We start from the raw sequence: 23,788 nt of genomic DNA on the forward strand, positions 1-23,788 counted from the left end.
CAACACTTGGGTGAGCCCTATACATGTGGTTCCCAAGAAATATGGAATAACAATGGTCAAGAATGAGAAGGATAAGTTGACTTCTATTCAAGACAAAAGTGGGGCACATAACTTAGGAGTTGACCATCTTAGTAGGATTGTAAATGGAAAAGATAACATTCCAATCCAGGATGACTTTTCCGATAAATTCCTACTAGCATTCCTTCCACCATGAAGGAGGTAAGTACCCTCATATTTTTTTCTTTGCATTCTATATATAAGGCATACATTGAGGACAATGCATAGTTTAAGTGCGGGGGTGTGGGGAAATAATTTCATTTGTTCCCTATTTCTTTTTTTTTTAGGTTTAATCATTCACGAAGTCCCTATTTTCGCGTGAAATCTCAATTTAGTCCCTTAGTTTCTGGAATTCTCAATTGGGTCCCAAATTTATGAAAATTGCAACAATTGGATCCTTTCCGTTAAATTGTGTCCAACGGCGTTAGTGTGTGTCTGACGTGGCACGCTGTAGTCAGTTTCTTAATTGACGTGGCTGACTGAAGTAGGGGCAGTGAAGCACGTGGATAATAACAATTTTTTAAGTAAAAAGAAAATAAATGTTTTAAACCAAACTGGGGATTCAGATTTTGTGCGGATTGAATTAGGGATTGGGATTCTTCTGAGTACTTCTAGGGTTCGGTTCGTCCAAAGTTCATTTCATTTCACAAAATTGGGTATCAATTTGGGTATTTAGGGTTTAATCAAAGTTGACCTTGAGAGAGTGTGTAGTTGTCATCGTCATCGGAGTTGTGGGACCTTCTTCAGTTGCAATCTGGAGTGTCCAGGTCAGTAAAAGTTTGGTTTTGTTTCAAACCTTTATATTGCGATGTTGGGTGGTGGTCCCCGTCTATGTATTGTGTTTTATTTTTGATTGCAACGTTGTGGTCCCCGTCGTCGGATTGTGTTCCATTTTTTATTGCAATGTTGTGGTCCCCCATGCCCCCCATGTTTAAAGTGATAATTGTCTGTGTGTGTGTGTGAGTGCGTTTTGGTTATGGTTTTAATACATGTTTTGTCGTCAATTGATTACATTATAGGTGTATAAATACTTATATATAGTGTTTTGCATCATGGACAAGGATATTGAGGTTGTCTTTCACCATGGAGGGAAATTAGTTAACGATGGGAAGCTTAAGTATGAAGGGGGGGAGACATCTAGGTTTATGTTTGACCCAGATGTTTGGAGTTATTTCGTGGTTGTTAGCGTAGTGAAATCTTTGGGATACCATGGGCTTAAAGATATGTGGTACTCTATAGGAGGGGCTTCAGTGTTGGATGATAAGTTAGAGCCTCTGTGTGATGACACTGGTGCCATGCATATGGCTAATTTAGCTAGGCTGAATGGTGAGGTGCATGTGTTTTTGATACACCCTGTTTCTGAACCCGAAGTCATACATATGCTGGAATATGTTGGTAATGATGAAGGACAAGTTAAAGAGAGGGGTGATGTTGATTGTGAAGAAGTGAAAGTTGATGCTGTTATGGAGGAAGAGGTTGTTAGAGTTGAAGAAGTTGGTGGTGTGTTGGAAGAGATGGGTGAAGAAGTAGAAGTTGAGGCTGTTATGGAGGAAGAGGTTGATGGAGTTGAACAAGTTGAGGAAGTTAATGGTGATGGTGAAGAAGTGGAAGTTGAGGCTGTTATGGAGGAAGAGGTTGATGGACTTGAACAAGTTCATGAAGTTGGTGGTGATGTTGATTGTGAAGAAGTGGAAGTTGATGCTGTTCTGGAGGAAGAGGTTGTTAGAGTTGAAGAAGTGATGGAATCGTACTTGACGTAGTCCTCCTTTTGTACTTTTACCTTTTATAGTTTAGCTCTTAAGGAGCATGGGTTACTATAAATACCCAGCTCCTTTATTGTATTGTGACTTTTGAGATTAATGAGAATTAAATTTTCTGAAATCAGAAATAATTCTCTCTTGAAAGTCAGGCTAGAGAGTCCAAAGACTCCCTCTAGCCACCTTCCAAGCACACTCTTTCCCTTCCATATTCCATTCCACCGTGCTTCTCTCTCATCACATATCATCACCGTTACTTCAATCCGCTCGTCAGCGCTCTCCATTCAGTCCCGCGTCAGCTCCCTCATATTCCTCTCGTGAATCAGAAACGAAATTTCATTTCGCATTTCACTCTCGCACATTTCCTCTGAGTAATCTAGCTTTCCTACCGTTTAATCTTGAGTTTGAACCGATTCATCGGTTCATTTTGAGCTTTCCCCCTTTTCTAGGGTTTCCTTCGTGTCTCTAGGGTTATCTCCCGATTAAACCTTAGATCTTAGGGTTTTCTTGAGTCTGTTCTTAGTTTAGTAGGTTTCCTTTGAGTAAGCTCTGAATCTAGAGCTTCGTGTACTTTTCCGCTGCGTTCATCTCTGGAGGAAGCTTCGAAGGAGTCCGCGTCGCGTCGTCGGCCTCTCCTCGGGCGTTCGTCTATCAAGTGGTATCAGAGCCAGGTTGAACACGCTTCGAAGGTAAGTATCTCGGTTCGTCTCTATTCTGAGTTGTTCGGTTTAATTCTGAGTTAAGTGTTTCGCGTCTCTATTTCGAGTTGTCTTCTATTCTTGCGTTGTTTCGCGTCTCTATGCATTCATCTTATTTTGTCTCGGTTTGATTCTGTTCTTTGCGTTTTGTTTCGATTCGGTCTTGTCTGATTCATATTTTGTTCATTTTGATTATGATTCGCGTTTCTGTTTTATGTCATCCTCTGTTCGTTTTGTCTCGTTGGGATTCTTTGTGTTTTGTTTCGTTGAATTTCAGAGTTGTTCATCATTTTCCTTCATTATCATGAGTGTTATGACTTGTTCTGAGCCTTGAGTTAGTGTTTTGATCATTTTAATTCGGTGCAAGTATTTGTTTGAGTCTTTTATTTTCTGAATCTTATTCTGTAATGTTCTAGTCTTGTGGTTTGTTTTAATTGTCAATTAAATCTGAGTTTAACTATGATTCAATTGAGTTTTTTTGCTTTGAGTAAGATCTGTCCATCATCATAAGCAGTGACATTCAATTGAATGAGCTTGATGACAGACTTCAACAACAGTTTTAATGTCATTTCATTTCTCTGAAGCTGTCTTGAGTTTTTGATGTTGTCCATTACATGTAATTGTATTGCACTTTTGAAATTCTGTGAGCTGAAAGTTGAATCTGCTTGTGGATAGCAAATGCACACCAATTAAGCTATGAAATGTTGCATTGAGCTTGGGTGCAAGATGCTTACAGCAGCATCAGTCTCTCTTTTGGCCAGCCACACCGAACTGGTTTTCCTTTGAAGTCTGTTTTAATGTTCTTGACTGTGTGTCTATTCAGCTTAGTATTAGTTCATTGTTAAGCTTCTAGTTTCATCAAATTCTAGAGTCATATTAATTGTTGCTTTCAGTCATTGTAATTCTGAATACATAAGAGTTGGTGGTATACTTGAGCTATTCTAAAGCACAATTTGCTGTTTAAAAGTGAAATTCCAGTTTCTGTGATAGCTGCGACTTTTGTGTGCCCTATTCTGGTATAAACCAATTTTATTTGACATATTCAAGGTGTTATAAGGGTCAGATTTGAGTAATTGCAGCTAGAACGAATTTCCCATTTTCAAAACCACCATGTTGTGTTTGTTTTGAGCAAAGTTGAATCAGTATAACTGAAATTTGTATCTGTTTGAGTTTTATACATCGTATTGAACTGTGACAAGAGCTTAAGGTCTGTGAATTTGTTTAAAAAAAAAAAAAACAGGTTGTGAAAAGTGTAATTTACAAGTAAAAGGCAATTTGACCTGTGCAGTTCAATATAGAGGTTCCAAAATCAGAAGTGAAGAATGTTGCAATTTGAGCTGATTTAATTAAGAACTTTCTTCAAACAGTTTAGAATGTCAATACTGGAATAGTGATTTTATATTCTGATTCAACTTGCTTGGTTGTTTTTATTGTGTTTTTAATCTTTTCTAGAGCTAATGTTAGGTTCAGTTTGAGTGCTCACTTTGATCAAAAGTTTTGTTTCTTGCTTATCATTGTTGAATGTCTTGGTTTTGTCTTTCACGTGTGAACTCTGATCTGCTGTTCTTAATTTGAATTTTAATTGCTTTATTCATCTGATCTAGAGTTGTCTTAAGCAATATATCTGCTGTGTTGTCAGTTTCATTATCTGGTGCTTCCATTCTTGGTGGTTGTCTTGTATTGTCCATTACTTTGTTTAGCCTAGCCTTTTTCTGAAATGAGAAGTTTTTTACACTTTGGTTTCTGGAATTTGAAAGAAGGTTTGTGTGCTTGGTAGCATCTTAGGTGGTGGTGGTCTAAAAGACTCTCAAGTCTTGAACTGCCAAGGGAGAATCTCCCTTCCAAACCTTTTCATTTATGTGCTTTAAATTTTTAAAGAGAAACCTCAGTGCTGTGAGCTTAGTAAGGCTAATTTAGCCTAAATTCCTTGGCATTTGCAAGAGAGTTCAGTTTCATTTAACCATTTGTTGATTGTGTTCATTGTGCAGGAAAATAAATTGGAGTAATTAGATTAGAGCAACTGTGATTTGTTGCAACTGCAACTGCAATCACTGTTGTTTTAATTGATTATTGATTTCCTGGAATTGTTATTTGTGCTTGTGAATCTTTAAACTGTCATTGCATTCATTTTAGTTAAAACATTGCTTGCTGAATTCATGATGTATTCACTGTTTTGAAAATGAATTGTGATTTCATGGTTTAATTGGGCATGTTGAATGTTGATTCTGATTTGATACGACCTATGGGAACTTGGTAGATGCATAGGATTTTCAAATAATGTGCTGATTGTTTTATGAGCATTTCTGGAAGTGCAACAACACTGTTTTAAAACTGCCAATTTCTGATTTGCCTCACATTACTCTTTGTCCATTTATTTGATTTGCCAATGCATCCTTCAGTTTTAAGAAGTGATTAAAGCACCTAAATTCCAGTTCGGACTTGGCGTTTGAATTAATTAGGTGGTTAGTTTCTGCATTGAATTACATCCAATCTGAATTTAATTCACTGTCCATTTGCAGTTGCTGGATTCTGTTGCTGGATTTTGTTGAGATTTATGTGTGCAGAGCTGATGTGAATGAATCATTAGTTGAGTAGAATATTACTGAAGAAACAGTAGCAGGAACACCTCAGTGTGGAGCTTGAAACAGGCTAGAAACAACCATTCAAATAGGGAAGTTGTCTAACTTACCCTTTGTTGTGAATTGCTATTCTGTTTTAGCTAGTAAGTGATGTAAATGATAATATTGAATGAATATCCTGTTGATTTTGGTTGAAAATTAACTGTGCAGAATACTTGGAACAGTTTGAGAGCAAATAGGAATTATTCAATGTCTCAGTTGCACCAGACCGAGTGAAAGGGAAGAGTAGACAAAAGCTAGGAGATCCAAGGCTGGTTAACAACAACAAGAGTGTATTCGTTGAGCAACCAGTAGCAGCCATCTGAATTGAAGGGAGTTTCTTTCACCTTAAGTTGCTTTTGTTTTGGTTGAACTCTTCTTGTTATAGCTTGTCTTTGATTAGCATAATTTCAAGTGTTGAATCTGGTATGACAGTTTTTTTGTACACTAGGATTAGCCAATCTGAATTCTAAATTGGAATTGTTCTGCATTGTATTGGATTAATCTGATTTTGATTAGACTGGGGTGGTTGTTAATCAGTTCGGTTTCAGCTTAGATTTTACATTTCTTTGAATCTGGTATAATGACCATTTGCATGTGTCTAATAGAATCTGGTTTGATTTTGGTGTGTGCAAAGCTGATATTTGAGAGTTTAGTTTGAGCAGAAACTTACTGAGAAAACAGCAACCTAAGCACTTCATGTGGAAGCTTTGAACTAAAGGGAGTTATCTAGTTTAATTGCTTCTGACTGTTTAAACTGTTTTGGATTTAAATTGTTCATTGTTGAATTACTTGATCTGCTGAATTGGTATGAATTATCTGTGTAGAGTTGCTTTCATTGGAATTCAAATTGTCCAGGAGTTTAATTAAGCAGCTGCAGAATCTTACTAGAAAGTTTGTGCAGCCAAGAGAAAGGGAAGTTCTTACTGCCCTATATTTTTGTGCAAACTAGTTTTACTAAGGGTGTAAGTGACAACAGCCTTGATTCATTTGTGTTGCAGGATTGGACAAGTTAATTTCTTGATTAAGCTGAGAGAGGTAGTTGAAGGCCATATTTTGATCAAGTGAAGCCCTGCAGCAGTGAACCGTACCCAGGACGTTCAAGAACAAGACTAGTAGCATAGCTTGTTTTCTTTGTAATTGTTTTCTTCAATTTGTTTGTAATAGGCTTGTGTTAGCCTACTGTTAGCCTTAGCTTTTGTTTTGTAAAAGGGCCTTTTATAAAGTCCAAGTTCTTTGGAAGAGTCCTTGGTGCTCTTTCAAACTCTTGGCAACTTTTCTTGATTGCTTTAATGTTTTTTTTAGCATAGCTAGACAGGTGAATGTGTCTTGTTAGCCAAAGCTACAAGCTTCACCATAGGAGTAGACTTTACTATTGACTTTATTGGTGTATCTCGTAGGGGTCATTAGAGTCCGCTGGTTTCTAAAGTGTTTTGTTTGTTTAATTGTGTTCACGTTTAGGGGTGATTTAGGCTAAAAGGGATTAAACTTTAAGCCTTATCACACTATAGTCCGAGAGTTTAGTCTTTTAATTGTTTGTGATTGTTTGAGTTGTGTACTTTGTTTCTAAAGGTGATTTTAGTTTAAGGGGTAATTAGTTAGTAGCCTAAGACATTTCTGGCAAGGCAAGACTTGGTACTTAAGCAGCTCTTTAGCTCACCTCTCTTACCTGGGACTTGTTTAAGTGAAAGTTTTGAACCCTTTAAATTAAGAAAACTTTTAAAAACAAAGATGTCTTCTTATGGTTCATATAGGTCTTCTAGGTTAGATAAAGTTGATGAAATGTTTAAACAAGCTAGGAATCTTCCATCCTTTGGTAAAGACATAGGTGCATTAACATACCTAGCTTGGGAAAAAGAAATTGATAAAATAAATCCTTGGTTTTGTGAAGAGAGTGAATATTATGTTCTTAGTATATATCTCTCTAGGTTAGAAGTGCATGCAAGAGAGTGGTGGAATGAAAGACAATATCATGTTAGGAAAGGTAGAAAGTCCTCCATACGTGATTGGCATGATTTAAAAGCTTGCATGAGAAGAAAGTTTGTGCCTTCAAGCATTAAAAGAAACCTAAAACTAATTAGGGATTGCATTGAAGATGGAAAATCATTTATTGAGAGTTTAAATGATCATGGATTTCTTTGTAGAGAATTAGAATTTAGGGCAAGACTTAAGGAGATCAAGGATAAGAAAAGAGAAAGAGAGATTGAGAGAAAAGAAAAGGAAGAAAGGAAAGAAGAAGAGAAGAGAGAGAGAAGAAATAGAGAAAAGAGAAGAGAGAAGAAGAGAGGAATTAAGAAGAGAAGAAGAGAGAAGAAGAGAAGAAGAAAAGGAAGAAAGAGAAGAAGATAAAAGAATAGAAGAAGAGAGAAAAGAAGAAGGAAAGAAAGAAAGGCAAGAAAGAAAGAAGAAAGAAAAGGAGAAATTGTTCTTGGTGGCAAATCCTATTCTTTCAAAAACCATGGAACCTAAAAGGGAAGGTTTCCAAATCTTTACTTCTTTTCCAATAATTGATTATTTTTTAAATTTTAACTTCTCTTTCAAACAAATTGTCATCTCATATTCCATGGAAACCTTTTCAAAATATGACAATTCATATCTTGAGTTATTCTTATCTTTAAGGAAAGAAATAACTCAAGACAAAAGTGAATTTGGACTTCTAAAATTTACAAAGACTACTAAACAAAATATTAGAAGTCCTTATTTCCTTGTTTTTATAGAAAAATTCTTTCTTGGATTGATATTAATTGAAAATATATTTGATGTTTATTGCAGATTTGTGTTTGATCCAGGAGGAAGAAAAAGTTAATATAAAAGAATAAGGCCACTCCAAGATGGCCATGCTCCCAAAGATTGTGTGGAGCTTCTTCATAAGGCGATTGCCAGATTTGAGGACAAATTTTTTTTAAAAGAGGGAGGGTATGATGGAATCGTACTTGACGTAGTCCTCCTTTTGTATTTTTACCTTTTATAGTTTAGCTCTTAAGGAGCATGGGTTACTATAAATACCCAGCTCCTTTATTGTATTGTGACTTTTGAGATTAATGAGAATTAAATTTTCTGAAATCAGAAATAATTCTCTCTTGAAAGTCAGGCTAGAGAGTCCAAAGACTCCCTCTAGCCACCTTCCAAGCACACTCTTTCCCTTCCATATTCCATTCCACCGTGCTTCTCTCTCATCACACATCATCACCGTTACTTCAATCCGCTCGTCAACGCTCTCCATTCAGTCCCGCGTCAGCTCCCTCATATTCCTCTCGCGAATCAGAAACGAAATTTCATTTCGCATTTCACTCTCGCACATTCCTTGCACATCACAGAGCATCTCACTCTCTCTCGAGAGCTCTCTTCGTCATAAGCCATTGCTTCCATCACGGTAATCTTCTTTTTCCTCACAGATCCATCTTCTTCCACCAATTCTTTTGATTCCCCCGATTAAAACCTTGTTTCACCTTCGATCCAGACTTTCCATCGATTGTTGTCCCTTTTCTACCGTTTAATCCACTTTCCTCTGAGTAATCTAGCTTTCCTACCGTTTAATCTTGAGTTTGAACCGATTCATCGGTTCATTTTCAGCTTTCCCCCTTTTCTAGGGTTTCCTTCGTGTCTCTAGGGTTATCTCCCGATTAAACCTTAGATCTTAGGGTTTTCTTGAGTCTGTTCTTAGTTTAGTAGGTTTCCTTTGAGTAAGCTCTGAATCTAGAGCTTCGTGTACTTTTCCGCTGCGTTCATCTCTGGAGGAAGCTTCGAAGGAGTCCACGTCGCGTCGTCGGCCTCTCCTCGGGCGTTCGTCCATCAAGAAGTTGGTGGTGTGTTTGAAGAGATGGGTGAAGAAGTGGAAGTTGAGGCTGTTATGGAGGAAGAGGTTGATGGAGTTGAACAAGTTCAGGAAGTTGGTGGTGATGGTGAAGAAGTGGAAGTTGAGGCTGTTATGGAGGAAGAGGTTGATGGACTTGAACAAGTTCAGAAAGTTGGTGGTGATGGTGAACATGAAGGTGTAGAAGAGAATGAAGTTGAAGCAAATGTGGAAATCCGAAGCTGGAATTCCTCTTTTGAGAATGGTAGTGGTGATGGAAATAATGAGTGGTTCGAGGGGCTTGTTGATGTCAATGTTGGTTGTGATATAGATGATGATATACATACAGATTTTGAGGGAAATGTGGAAGTGGAAGTCCAAAGTATGTCAAATGACTCCAGTGGACCATGTTCCAGTGTGAGTTTTGACCGCATGTTTGATGTTAACGTGGAGGGTGGGAATGATAGAGGTTTGTCAGATGATGAGTGGGAATCTGAACAATTAATTAGTGGAGCAGAAAGTGATGAAGACGATACCGATGTAGAGGGTTATGGGACTTTTGCAACATTTGTGTTGCCAAAAAGTATGGTTGACTTTAAGTGGGAAGTTGGGACATATTTTGCTGAAAAGCAAGACATTTTGGAGGCTATAAAAAATTATGCGTTGGATAATGGAAGAAATATTAAGTTTGCTAAGAATGATAAACAAAGAATGAGGTTGAAGTGTGTGGGTGCAAAAGGTAAATGCCCTTGGAAGTTATATTGTGGTTATATGAAGGCAGTGAAAACATGGCAATTGAGAACAATGGTGGACAACCATACCTGCAGCAGGGAGTTCAACCTTAAATTAATTGATGCCAAGTGGTTGAGCAAAAAGATACAGAAAACTATTAGAGATAATCCTACAGTTAAGGGTGTGGATATAAGGGAAAAAGTTCAAAGGAAATGGAACATTGGTATTTCAAGGTGTATGGCCTATAGGGCCAAAAACATAGCAATAGAGCAAATTGATGGCTCTTTCAAAGAGCAGTATAAAAGGTTATATGATTATGCCCATGAGTTGGTGGCCAAAAATCCTAGGTCAACAGTGAAACTAAAGGTTGAGGATGTGGGGGGTAAAGTCGTTTTCAAGAGATTCTATGTATGTTTAAAGGCTTGCAAAGACAGTTTTATGTCATGCAGGCCAATTATTGGTTTAGATGGAGCATTTTTGAAAGGTAAGTACGGTGGTGAGTTGTTAACAACTGTGGGCCGAGATGGGAATGAGCAGATGTTGCCAATTGCATACTGTGTTGTTGAAGTTGAGAACAAGGATTCATGGAGGTGGTTCTTGGAACTGTTGGTAGATGACCTTGGAGGGGCTGAAATTTGTTCTTCATTTACCTTTATATCAGACCAGCAAAAGGTAATAGTAATCGTTAATTTGTAATTGTACATTTTAATTTTAGGTTCTTAAGTATTTGTTGGCTGTATTCATTACTTGTATATTGTATTGCAGGGTCTACTTCATGCAATAGATGAATTGCTTCCTAGAGTTGATCAAAGGTTTTGCGTGAGGCATATGTATGCCAACTTCAGGAAGAAATACCCTGGTAAAAACCTGAAGCGTTTAATGTGGAGGGCAGCTACAGCCACACATCCACAAACATGGGAGATGGAAATGAGAAACATAAGAGCAGTGAACGAAGATGCTTATAAGCATTTGATTGCCATCCCTCCAAGGTTAGTCTTCAAAAGTAGAACATAATTTCTTATTCATATAATGTTAATAATAATTCTATTATTTGTTGTAGGTATTGGTCAAGATCAAGGTTCACTAAAAGAGCTAAATCTGACACCTTAGTAAACAATATGAGTGAGGGCTTCAATAGTGTCCTCGTTTCTGCCAGGAGTAAACCCATAATTACTTTGTTGGAGACGATACGGCTTTACCTCATGCAAAGATGGGCCAAGAACAGGTCAAGCATATCATCATTTACTGGATCCATTTGTCCCAAGATCCTATCCAGATTTAGAAAGGAATCTTAGTTAACTAAAAATTGGATTCCTAGGTAAATTCCAGTAATCACTTCTATGTTATATTAATTTACTACTGTGGTTAATAATTATTGTTGTCTTCTTCTACACAGTTGGTCAGGCAACAAGCTATTTAAAGTTCGTCACATGTCTAACAATGGAGATAAGTTCGTAGTCAACATAGATGACTCCTCATGCACATGCAGAACTTGGATGATACTGGAATCCCCTGTTGTCATTCATTGGCTGCAATGAAGTTCCTCAACATTGATGGAGAACAATTTATTGACTCTTGCTACATGAAGTCCAGATATGAGGAGACATATTCAACAATTATATATCCCTTAAATGGAGCCAACATGTGGAACATTACTCCATATCCTAATGTGTCTCCACCACACAAAAGAGTATTGCCTGGAAGACCAAAGAGAAAACGAAGACTAGAGCAATGGGAAATGAGGAAGGATGAATCAAGAATGACCAAATCTGGCTTGTAGAAGAGATGTGGCATATGTAGAGAACATGGCCATAACAGAACTCGTTGCCCATCAGCAACCCAAGCAGGAACTGTGCCCACTACATCAGCAACCCAAGCAACTCCATCCACTCAACAATCTGAAATAGCACATCACTTTGGGAATCAACCGTAGTAGACAGTAGGAATGAAATTTTGTAATCTTTTTAGGCTACAAAACATTATGTACAAAAGCAGTAGATGTAGGAAAACGTTATTGTGGTACTACAGTTGATAACTGATGGAACTTGATGCTGTTTTTATGGTTAATTTGGTCTGTATGACAGCAGTTTTATGTACTACTTTAGATTAATTAAATTTCGGCAGATATGCTTAATTTGGTTCCATTTATCTGTTGTGCATTGATGTTATGTTGATCTTTTAACATGGTTATGTTTTTGATTTTAACATGGTTATAAAAGTTCCAGTGTGGTTTTGCTTGAGATTAATGAACTGTTCTGCCAAACTATATCCATAAATCTCCAGGAATCATCGAAAATGGGCATGACTCAGAAAGATCAACACATTCTACTTTTATATAGTGGTTGAGATTAATGAAAATTGTATGAAGTTTATGTAATTTGTGCTTATTAGTTCACTTTGAAACCACTTCATATGATTGTGCTTATTAGTTGATAGTTCAATACGAAGACTATTTTGGCCAAAAGTTTCAATCAATACTTTGAATTACTTCCTTACCAAAAGTTACAAACAATATAAACTTTTATAGTCAAAATAACTTTGGTTCATTGCATTCTAAGTACATTCCATCATAAGTACAATGAAATCATTCCTATGAACGAAAAAACACTATTGTAAGTACAATAATGTTCACCACAACAAGAACAGAGACAATCCCTAACAAGACATTAAGCCTATTTCCCAATTTCTTCACAGACAAGTCCAAATCCCTTATAATCTTCCATCCACCTTCCATTGCTTCTCTGTTCAGCAAAGACTCAGACTTGCCTTCACACTTTGCACTCGTTTTCGTTTCAACAACCCCATCATCTGCACACCATGTGAAATAATTGCAACCACCATCTTCACCACCATTCTGTTACAACAAAACACCAATCAGGGCACCAATCAGGGCACACTCGAACTCAAAATAAGAACAACAAAAAACCCAACAAAAAACCTTACCTTGAACTTAGGGCAGCCCCAAAATTGCTTGCCTCTGTTCTTAACTGTTCTTGCAGTTCTGACAACACATTTCATCCCACAATAGCACAACGGACCATCATTGTTGTTCTTAACACCTCGAGCACCACCACAGACCACATTACTGTCTTGCTTCCGCCACCCGCTGCATGACGAAGACGAACAAGGATGCATCTTCAACCACAACTTCGATTAAACCCTAAATACCCAAATTGATACCCCAATTTGTGAAATGAAATGAACTTTGGATGCATCGAACCCTAGAAGTACTCAGAAGAATCCCAATCCCTAATTCGATCAATTCAAAATCTGAATCCCCATTTTGGTTTAAAACATTTATTTTCCTTTTACTTAAAAAATTGTTATTATCCACGTGCTTCACTACCCCTGCTTTAGTCAGCCACATCAGTTAAGAAACTGACTACAGCGTGCCACGTCAGACACACACTAACGCCGTTGGACACAATTTAACGGAAAGGATCCAATTGTTGCAATTTTCATAAATTTGGGACCCAATTGAGAATTCCAGAAACTAAGGGACTAAATTGAGATTCCACGCGAAAATAGGGACTTCGTGAATGATTAAACCTTTTTTTTAAAATAAATATTTACAATGGATTTGAGAGTTTGAATCAATAACTGGGATGATCATGAATTCAAGACAAAAAATGAGTTATGTTGATATGAGTGGATTGCTTCTATGATTTGCTGATTGAGTTGAATCGAAAATTTCTTGATTAAATCTTTTGTGAAAGAAATTTGAACCATGTGATTTTTGGACTTAATGTTAAGGATGGACCATCACGTGCCATACCTATTTTTCTTGAGTGATTTTCCCATGTTTTGTTGATACTCTAATATTTAGATTGATTTTGTGTGGTGCAACTGAGGTAATATGCATGATTTAATATGATTGAGGCATTTATTGTTTTAACTACTTGGCCAAATAAAATTGCCCTAATATTAATCCATTGGAAAATCCTTTGAGCCTTAAGACTATTTTCCTTGTTTTCAGTCATTATCAAATGAGAAAAGAAGAAAAATCATATGTTCCTTACCTTAGGAAAGAAGAAGGAATAATGGATTGTGTTAGAAGTAAGTGGTGAATAAGTGTGTGGGTGAGTACCTCACCCACAAAATAATAAGATTCACAAAAAGGAAGATAAAAAGTCATAGTTTTGGGAAAAAAAAGAAAAAAAAAAGGAAAAGAGAAAAAAAAAATCTTCCTTAAAAGAGCAAGTAATAAAGTTATTTTTGAAATAAAGTGTCATTACTCTTTCTATATAAATTTCAAAAACTCAGAAATTCCAAAAAAAATACCTACCTTTGCCTTGGCCTCAATAGAACCTTTAAAAAGCTCTCATGATCAATAATTGCATGTTTTTTGAAGTATGTGAATGTTAGAGTCTTGCTAAATATCAAGGGTGTCTACTTACATGGGTATTTTGACTTGAGTGATATCTTTCATATTTGATTTTCTTGTGAATTCAAAAGGTCAACTCATGTGTGAAGAATATAGTGATTTCATTTGCATGTCCATGACAAATTGATTTCTAGATTATTGATATATATGTAGTGTTATTCATTCTTGTGATCCAAATGCAAATATGGAATAAAATAACCCATAACAAAGTCTTGGAATTAATCAATTTTTCCCAGGAGTGCAAAAGGATCAGTGTGGGGGTGTGATGAGTGCATATTTATACCTACATTTTAGATTTAATTTCAAAATTTTAGTGGAATAGTTATGCTTAAATGATTGATTTGAAAAAAAATTTGCATGATTGGCTTTATCGGATTTGGAAATTAAAGAGACTTAAAATGTGATTTTAGTTGCATAAATTATTTTGGAGAGTCTAATGTTTGTTGATGCAGCTGGAATTAAAGTTTGAATTGCAATTTTGAAAAGAAAGAAAAGGCTAAAGTGCAATTAGAGGAAATTTCTGGACTTTTGTGCAATTTTGAATATAATAAAAAGGGTTGAATTGTAATTTTGGGCAAGTTCAAATTTGTTAGATCTTTTAAAAGATAATTTGGAGAAAATATATCTTAAGATATTTTATTTGATTTTTTATTTAACTATATCAATAAATATCAAAAGATAATATTTGCCAAATCTTTTTGAATCTAGAAAAGATATTATCAAATATTCTCAAAAATTGATTAAATCTGTTGAATACTTGGAAGATATTAGATATAAGATAAAAGATCTTACCAACAGAAGATTTAGCGTATAAGCCCAATCAAGCCTATATAAAGAGACCCAGGGGAGGCAGAAATCATAACTCATTCATTCTCAAACTCCTCCACTGGAAGCAAGCATCCACCACTCTTCTCACTTTTATTACATCATAGGTTTCACTCCATTTATGGAGGGCTAAGCTTCTAGGTCTATTCAACTATAATTTCATCATGAATTTGAGGTTAAGTTGAATTAGCGAAATTGTTTCTTTTGATTAATTTTATGTCTTTCATCTCTCAATCATTTTAAAAGCAATGATTTTTGCATCATAACGTGTTTGAATCTACATGCATATTAATCATATGAGTTCAAGGGTTTCTAGGTTTGCTTGAGAATCTACTTTGATTAAATTTAGGAACTTTCATATGATTAAACGAGTTTTTACTATGAATTGAGAATGTACTTTGGTTGGTGGTAATAATTTAAACTACAATTAATTGAGAATTTACTTTGATTAATTAAGTTTTAATTTGGTTAGGAGATTTAAGAATAGACATGATTAAACACAATAGAATTTGATTGAGAATGTACTTTGGTTGAATTCAATGTGAATAATCTAGAAAGGTCTTGCATTTGATTGAGAATCTACTTTGGTTAAATGCATGATCGCCCTTCAATTAATTAAGAATGTACTTTAATTAATTTGAAACTTGAATAATAATCAATTGAACATTTATCTGTGGATAACAAATGATGAATCTATCTTGGAAAGTAGTGGAATTAGCCTATTTCATCATAATTGTAGTATTAATTTGGTAATCCTTCAACATCTTGGAATCTACTTTCTTGATTACTAACTTGGCAATACTCAAGTTTCCTTGAAAAGTAGTATTAATTTGATGGCTTCAACGACAACGTATCAATTTAGAACATGGAGTTTCTTTACTTTTTGCTCAAAATATATATATGGACATCAATTTTCTCTTAAAGCCCCGAAATTTTTCTGCAATTGCAGGTAAACACCTACTCCTTAGGCTCGCGACATTTGGGATATCAAATGCCATCTATAGTAAAGAAAGTAATAACCTTATATCAATAAAAATTTATCAATATAATGAAACTAGAATTTGGAGCAATATGGATTAACTTACCAATAGATCTTCCTAGAAAAGATTCCAATCAACCTCAAATACATGGTCAAAGGATGGAGTAAGTATAGAGATACAATCCCGTGCTAGTACTCCAAGGTAAGACCTAAATACATCTGCAATTGGTCCAGATGCTACTCAAGTGACCACGTCAATAATGACAGGTGTCCTCTCACCTACATTTCTTCTAAGTATAAGTTGTATTAACCTCGTTGATGAGAGGGTCGCACCTCCCACAAAAATTGTGCATAAAAGAATGCAGTATAGTACTAGGAAGTGACTCCTAGGTCGTCTCTCAAGGACCAATTTTGGTTCAGTCTCAGATCAAACACGTAGTGGGGGGATTTGATGGTTGTTTTTGTGCAGGAAAATGTAAATGTTGAAAGTAGTAAATTAACAAACCGTAAAAATAAAACAGTAAATAGTAAAAACGAAATTAAACAATAAAAATCGAAATCACAGTGAAAATAAAATGCGGAACAGTAAATTGCAGAGACGCACAATTACGGAAATTAAACTTTTGAAAGTGAAATTGTTTCTAAAAATTCCCTAAATGCCGTGACACTACAACTATTTCCTATAGAAAGAAAGAGTTGAATAAAAGGAAGACTACTTCCTTCTAGCACTTCCAGCAACCGTAAGGTCCATGCACCCATTTATTCTCCAAACACTAAATAAAAAAATTCAATGTGAACTTCAATGTTACACTTCACGTGACCATTCTACAATCTTTAATTAAAGAATTCACACCATGCTATTCTTATCCAAGAAAGGAATTAAAAGTCCATCACCATATATCACCTTTCCCAAAACATCTCTATTACTAAATACAAGAAAATTAAATGTACTCTTCATTCAACTAGAAGCCAACGTTGGAAGCATGTGCAACAAAGAACTCATTTCAATTCCCATTGGCTTAAATCCACTAAAATGCAATACATAGAAATAAGATAATGCATGACACATCATATACCAATTCACGTAACCATTAAGCTAGATTAAAGAAGCATTGTGATTCATTTCTTTAAGATTAAAAACATAACTATTCCAAGAAAGCAAAACCGGTGCTGTACCTAGTATGAATTCACGTTTCTCTTCAAATTAGAAACAAAACAAAGTGAAAAGATGTAAAAGGGGGGGCTGTTACTGGACCCAACAAAACGGCATTATCTAAAAGAAAGGCAAGCAAAAGCATGTTGATTTCAAGGTGGAAACAAAGTGGAAACATGTAAGTCTTCTAGTAGGATCGTCCAAATATCTTAAAGCAAAATGAAAGTATAATTTCTAACATCAAAACATTCCACCGTGCAAACAAACCCAAGGAATTGAAAGCATCAAAAACTTCATACACTATACTGCTACATGGACCATTTTTTTGCCGAGACATTCATGTGTTGGTGGACCAAGGCTGCACTTCTCCAGATTGCCATTGTCTCCGTGGACCTCTCTCACTCACTGCATCCCTCTACTACCCTACTGGAACCCAGAAAAAAAACGTGCACACCAATCCCTATCTAAGTCTCCGTGCACTCCTCCTTTCAAGCCAAAAATCCATTCTTTGTTTTTATCACCAGGTGACGGCTGGAACAGCTCCAGGACCGGCACACTTTTTCTTTCCAGCATCACGGGTTTTTAAAAACCCTCCTCCATGTGGGACGCTGCTCCTCCATTCAGCCCATGTGCTGCCTCTGCTTTGGACACCCCTATGCTTCCCATTCTCCGCATGAAGCCCAAGTGCTGCTGGACACACCCCTATTTTGCTGGACCACCCCACGCTGCTGCAAACGTGGCTGCCCCTTGCTGGATGCCACCTCCTAAGTGTGGGCCGTGTGCTTCAATTCCCGTGGAGACCTAGTTCCGTGTGTGTTCTTCTCTTCTTGCTGGATCAAGGCCGTAAGTGCCTCTTCCCAAATGAATCCAGCTTCTATGTGCACCCCTTGCTGCCAGCGTGTGGGCTGTGACACTTCCAAGAAAACGTGGCAGCACCTCCAATTCATTTTCTCGGCTGGACCATGTGCTTCTATGTGGGCCCTTCCATTTTGCTTCTTAAAATTCAAGAATTAAAGGACTTGGTTAAGAGTGTTGGGAGGTCTTAGCATCATCCAATGATCAATTCCAGCCACCACAATTACTAAACAACAAGCAAACAATGCAACAGATTAGAAATCACTCAAACAGCAAGCATTGGAATGACATAGGGGAGTAAAAAAAAATACTGGGAACAACACAGAACGAATTTGAACAAAATAAAAACTATACGTGAAAATAGACATCCATACGAAACTATGAAAAAAAATTGCATGGAAAACGGATAAGAATTGAACTCAAACGAAGACACACAAGTTGACACAACATTCACGCGGCAGCCAGCGAAAATAAAAATGGCTAAGATGCATTGGCTCAATTTCCATTACTCATTTAGCTTTCTAATGTCCCAAAAAGTTATCCAAAATTTTCCCATAATTAATAATGCAAAACAATAAGCTCAGATAATTCAAATTAGTTAAAATAAGAATTTCCGATCAAATTAAGCACAATTAGGAAAAACAGGAAAATATCGGACGTTTAAGCATAATTCCCCGACTAATTCTAGCACATTAAACTAAGTGAAGTGAGGAAAATATTGGTTCATCAAAATAGACCACACTTAGTCTTTTGCACTCCTGGGCAAAATCAAGACGCAAATCAGGGAATAGTTCAAAGGGCTTTTAAGAAGGTGACACAACGTCGACACACAGAAAATAAAGACTCACAAGGAAACAAACAGAATTACACATTCCTCAAGAAATCTGGACAAAGAAAAGAAGTAGACAATATCCAACACAAAATCAAAGAAAGTAGATACTCATGAAACTATCCAAGCACTTCCAAGCATGACAAAATAATCAATCAGTTCAAGAGGTGACACTACTACAAAAATGCAAATAGATAGCGCCAAATAGATAGCGCTTTTTGAAATAAGCGCTATCTATGAATTTGGAGAACCAATAGATAGCGCTTATTTAAAAAAACACTGTCTATAACTGGGAAAATAGATAACTCTTTTTTAAAAATACGCTATCTATAAATTTTTAATATTATTTTTTAATTCTATAATTTAAAATATATCAATAAATAGCGCGTATTTAAAGGAGCGTTATCTATGAAAGAGCAAATAAATAACGCCCTTTAAATTAGCGCTCTGTATGGAACACAATAGATAATGCGTTTTATATTAAGCGATATCTATGATTATTAAAACAATTTCAGTTCGCGCTTCTCCTTCGACCTTATTCGTTTCTGCTTAGACGATATTCGCGTTTCTCTCTGCTTAGACGTTTTCATCTGCGTATGCTTTCATTAGTGCGTGTTTCCTTCGTTTTACATCAGTGCAAGGTCTCCCAAGCTGTAGGGTTGTCGTTTTAGGTATCACGTTCCTTCTTCGTCCTTTTCTTCTTTGTTTCGTTTCTGGTTACTTTTCAGCTTACATCCTCTGCCCTTTTCATCTGCGTGTGGCGTCTTTGCTCCTTCGTTTCAGTTGTTGTTTTCATAAGTGCGCGTTGCCTCAAGCTGTAGGGCTCCTTCGTTTCAAGGCTAACGGTTCAAGGCTAACGGTTCAGGTATCATGTTCCCTCTTCCTCTTCTCTATTTCGGTTCTTTTTTGCCCTATTTTCGTTTTAAAGGGGATGGACATAAAAAAATAGCAGAATGATAACAATGTATTGAGCCCAATGTTGTCGTTTGGCTCTTTGGTATATTCCGATTGAATAGAAATTTTAACCTTGATTGAAATTGAGTTTAGTCTGTGTTTCAAATTTCTACTTGCAATGATTTTGGAGCAAAGGTAGGTAAAGGTTGTTTTGGCATATATGTTGCATTATAGTTAAGGGTTGCTGCATATGGGTTGCATTATAGTTAAGGGTTGCTGCAAAAACTCTTCAAAATAGTTATGAAGGAGTTCAATCCAAGAAAAAATAGATTCGATAGTTAGACCTGTGAGTGAACCAAGTCTGATCATCAGGATCTGCATATTCAAGTGCGATGAACTGTGATGTAAAGAAGTTCAAATTGCTATATTCGGAAACAGATTCCTGAGATTTACATTGCCATACCTCCATCAATGGTGAACACCTGTTACGTGGAAATTATGGTTTACATAAACGCAAAACATAATAATTGGATGAGAAAATGTAAATAAAATAAGTTACAAAAAGCCTAAGATGATGTTAGCATAGGTTATCAGAATAAACTCCACTTTCATTTCAATATGACAAGATTTTCTTTAATAACAAATAAGATATGGATAGTTTAATATGATAGAACTCAATAGTTAGTTCTATATTTAGAAAACCAATATTAATAGGGAAATTAATAAATGACCTGTCCAGTGATGTAATTAGCAGAAGGATTAAGGGCCAAAAATTCCACAAGTCCAGCAACTTCTTCTGGTTGACCAAATCTTCCTGAATCCGAGGTAAAAGACCAATAGCTATTAGCAACATGCAAATCTTCAATTATTTAAAGATATGGTTAAAGAGTTTCAGAGTTAAAAGTATTTCAGTCACTCACCTAAGGGGATTAACTCTAATCTTTTTTTCTCCATGTCTGGTCGTAGCATGGCAGTCATATCAGATGCAATAAATCCAGGGGCTAGTGCATTAACCTGTTATGAAATGCTGAGTTGTAATTAACCCTGTCAACCAATAATAAAAACCTGCCTTTTGACTATCAGGCTCAAAGATTTTACAGTGATGTTTCTGCTAGCATATTCCCTGGCAGCACTTTTTGTGAGGCCAATTACCCCTGCCTTTGCAGCACTATAGTTAGCTTGTCCAACATTGCCAACCTGACCAATAACGGATGTAATGTTGACTATCCTTCCCTGCAAAAGTAACAGAAACTATGATATCATATTATCTAGTATTTACATAGACATTGTTGTTAGCATATAAACATAATAAAACACAAACTGATGAATCGAGAAAAAAGAACCATTTAATGGCCAAAGGGTTCTATTACGGTAGTAGTCACCTTCTTTTTCATTGTCATAATCTTTGCTGCTGCCTGTAAAAAAGCAAACCATTGGCTCCGGTAATGTAAGATTGGCTCCAGTAATGAAAGAAAAGAAAACTAGCTATACTTGATTTAACATGAACTTAAAATTTTGAACATAATAATTGGATGAGAAAATGTAAATAAAATAAGTTACAAAAAGCCTAAGATGATGTTAGCATAGGTTATCAGAATAAACTCCACTTTCATTTCAATATGACAAGATTTTCTTTAATTCTAGAATGTGTGTTTTGAATCATTGAGTCCCAACAGGTAACAGGGTTAGCAAAACAATGCCAAACCCAACAGGTCAACAAGCATAACCCATCCTATTTTGTGTATGATTGGATTCTTGCTACATGATTATCACTTGTTCCTTTTAATTATATTTGTTGGTATGCAATTTTCTCTGTTACTGGTATATTGAAAGTATAAAGGTTGAAGGGGTTACTTTTAATACACATGTGGATTAATTTAGGAAGCATGTTGAAACTGATTCATGTGATAGTCAGTCCTGTTTTAGATTGTTTTCTTTTGGGTGCACCAGTAGATTTGATCAAAGATTTAAACGTGCAAATGGAATTTTAAACCAAAGGTAATTCACAGATAAAAATTTAACAACAATCAACTGAAAAACACACTGGAAATTAAAAACTAGAAAACAAATCCAAAGCCTCCCCAAAGGGGAGGAGGAAAAATGAAAACCAACGTAAAACTCTTCCTAATTCCTACTCCTCAAATCTAATGACTTTCATTCTCTGCTGCTGCTTGCATTTTATAGCCAAAAATCTGAACATCCTCCCTCAAGGATTTTGTCTCATTTTATAGCCAAAAATCTGAACATCTTCATTTTTGTAAGAAAACAATTTTTATTTTTTTATAATCATTCATGCATTTTCATTTTTGGGAGATATATTCTCATTCAACAGAAACAGCCCTTTGAAAAGTAGTCATGAATATGAGATCATGCAATAATTCTAACGAATTGTTTTGTTGAGTTGTGTGCTTTTAGAATGTAAACCTCATGTTAGTTAAACAAAAAGGAACGAATTTTCACCTTCCTGCAAATTGGAATGGAGAAAGTGTTTTTGCCTTGATAAGTGTGTAAAGTTCTTTATTTCTTAAACTTTAAAACAAACAAACCAGTTACCCAGCATGAAAAAACACTGATCAGTTTTGTTAATAATTAATTTTTATTAAAAATTGCTTAATCATATTTAATAACATTTATCTTAGTTTTGCTTTTCTACTTGTCAAACTTGAATTTGAGATCAATTTCAACAAATCCAAACCTATTTTACTGAGAAGAATAACACTTTGGTGTTCTCTGATTTACAACTATGGTAGAGCAATGAAAATGTGATGTTATGACGTCCAATCTTCATTATAGGACCCTTAAATCATGGTGTGTAGTGAAAAGCAACACTAACATTCTAGATCTTTTGGTAACTATACTTACAACCCCAAGATTCTCTGCCATCATCCGTGAAGATAGCTAAGCTCTCCTTCTTCAAGACCAAGACAATGGATCAATTCTTCTCTTCCATGGCTGCTTCAACACGTCCTCATTCCAGCTCCTTTGCTCACGGCTGCTGGACCATCTCACCTCACGGCCTCCTTCTCTTCTCTTTGCAGCTTCCAAGTTTTGGATGTTGAAACTCTTCCTAGCTTTTTGCTGCACCTCCAATACCGTGAACTAGCTTGCTTTCTTCCATTTTGCTTGGCTTGAAGCTGCTGGACCGTGAGTGCATTGTGGAATGGAAGAGCAAAAAATCTGCATCCCAAGCTTCTTAATAAGCCGTGAACTTTCTTAGGAGGTGGCCCTCATTTTTATTCCATGTTGATTGCCAAAAGATTTATGCATATGGGGCCTTGTGTACATGCATGAGCAATTTAAAAGAAAGAATAAAACCATTCCACGGTGGATGTAAAAACCGTGAGTTTTCTTGCTTCAATGTGGTCCCCTCCATTATCTCTTTTGCCATGCTTTTCAATTGAAGAATAATATTCTCCTCTTTTAATGGCAGCCCCACTTTTGTCCATATGTTGATGCTACATTTTGGATTTCTACCGTGCAGTTCTTTCTCAATTCTAATTGATTTCTCCTTTCTTATAAAAGAATTGAATTGTTATGGTGCCAAACTCACTTCTCGGCTGCTCTAAGGTTGTGACACACAATCATGCTGCTTCAGCTGTTCCTGGACTTTGTAGTGATGACCGAAACCTCCTAAAGCTTATGAACCAAATCATTTTTTTTTATTATTCAATTCAACACACAAAATAAATCGATGCCGCATAGCTTCTTCCAATTAAATAACACAGTGTACAAATGAATATTCTTCCAAATGTTCCAATTTGCATTTCCAAAATTTCCCTGCAATTATTAATGCAAATAATTAACTCAGATAATTCAAATTAATTAAAATAAGAATTTCTGATCGAATTAAGCACAATTAAGACAAATGGGAAAATATTGGACAATTAAGCACAATTCCCTGATTAATTCTAGCACAATAAACTAAATGAAGTGAAGAAAATATTGATTCATCACTAATTTAAGTGTTATGCCTTTGTATTTATTATAATGAAATAAACATAAAACCACTTCATGTTGCATAATATAGATGGTAAGATTGTCATAAATGGAGTGATTAATGGTGTGTTCAAAGTTGAGGTAGTATGAATATTATTTTATTTGTATGATATTACAAATAATGTTAGTTTGTATATATTGCTAATACTATATTCACTAATCTTGATAGATTAATAAAATATGGACCGAAAATGGATGTTTGCTAGTCGATTATCAAA

General features: G+C 35.9%; 3 protein-coding genes across 3 annotated transcripts; 1 reads left to right on the forward strand and 2 right to left on the reverse strand.

Annotated features, from left to right (window-relative positions):
* Positions 1-1,109: 1,109 nt before the first annotated feature.
* Positions 1,110-10,950, forward strand: LOC148197429 (uncharacterized). The gene is made up of 4 exons (XM_088093684.1): positions 1,110-1,722; positions 8,928-10,327; positions 10,421-10,644; positions 10,716-10,950. The coding sequence occupies exons 1-4, from the start codon at positions 1,110-1,112 to the stop codon at positions 10,948-10,950; spliced, it is 2,472 nt and encodes an 823-aa protein (XP_087949810.1).
* A 1,295-nt stretch (positions 10,951-12,245) lies between these two features.
* LOC148197430 (uncharacterized) lies at positions 12,246-12,790 on the reverse strand. Its single transcript, XM_088092722.1, has 2 exons — positions 12,599-12,790; positions 12,246-12,509 (listed from the first exon to the last, which is right to left on the reverse strand). The coding sequence occupies exons 1-2, from the start codon at positions 12,788-12,790 to the stop codon at positions 12,246-12,248; spliced, it is 456 nt and encodes a 151-aa protein (XP_087948848.1).
* A 7,093-nt stretch (positions 12,791-19,883) lies between these two features.
* On the reverse strand, positions 19,884-22,457 carry LOC148197431 (3-oxoacyl-[acyl-carrier-protein] reductase, chloroplastic-like). The gene is made up of 6 exons (XM_088093685.1): positions 22,437-22,457; positions 20,957-21,031; positions 20,673-20,807; positions 20,495-20,588; positions 20,306-20,388; positions 19,884-20,056 (listed from the first exon to the last, which is right to left on the reverse strand). The coding sequence occupies exons 1-6, from the start codon at positions 22,455-22,457 to the stop codon at positions 20,024-20,026; spliced, it is 441 nt and encodes a 146-aa protein (XP_087949811.1). The 3' UTR covers positions 19,884-20,023.
* Between the last annotated feature and the right edge of the window lie 1,331 nt (positions 22,458-23,788).

Source organism: Vigna umbellata, chromosome 6 (genome assembly GCF_029865625.1).
Source record: "Vigna umbellata cultivar VRB3 chromosome 6, Vumbellata_1.0, whole genome shotgun sequence".
In the NCBI taxonomy this organism is placed as follows: domain Eukaryota; kingdom Viridiplantae; phylum Streptophyta; class Magnoliopsida; order Fabales; family Fabaceae; genus Vigna; species Vigna umbellata.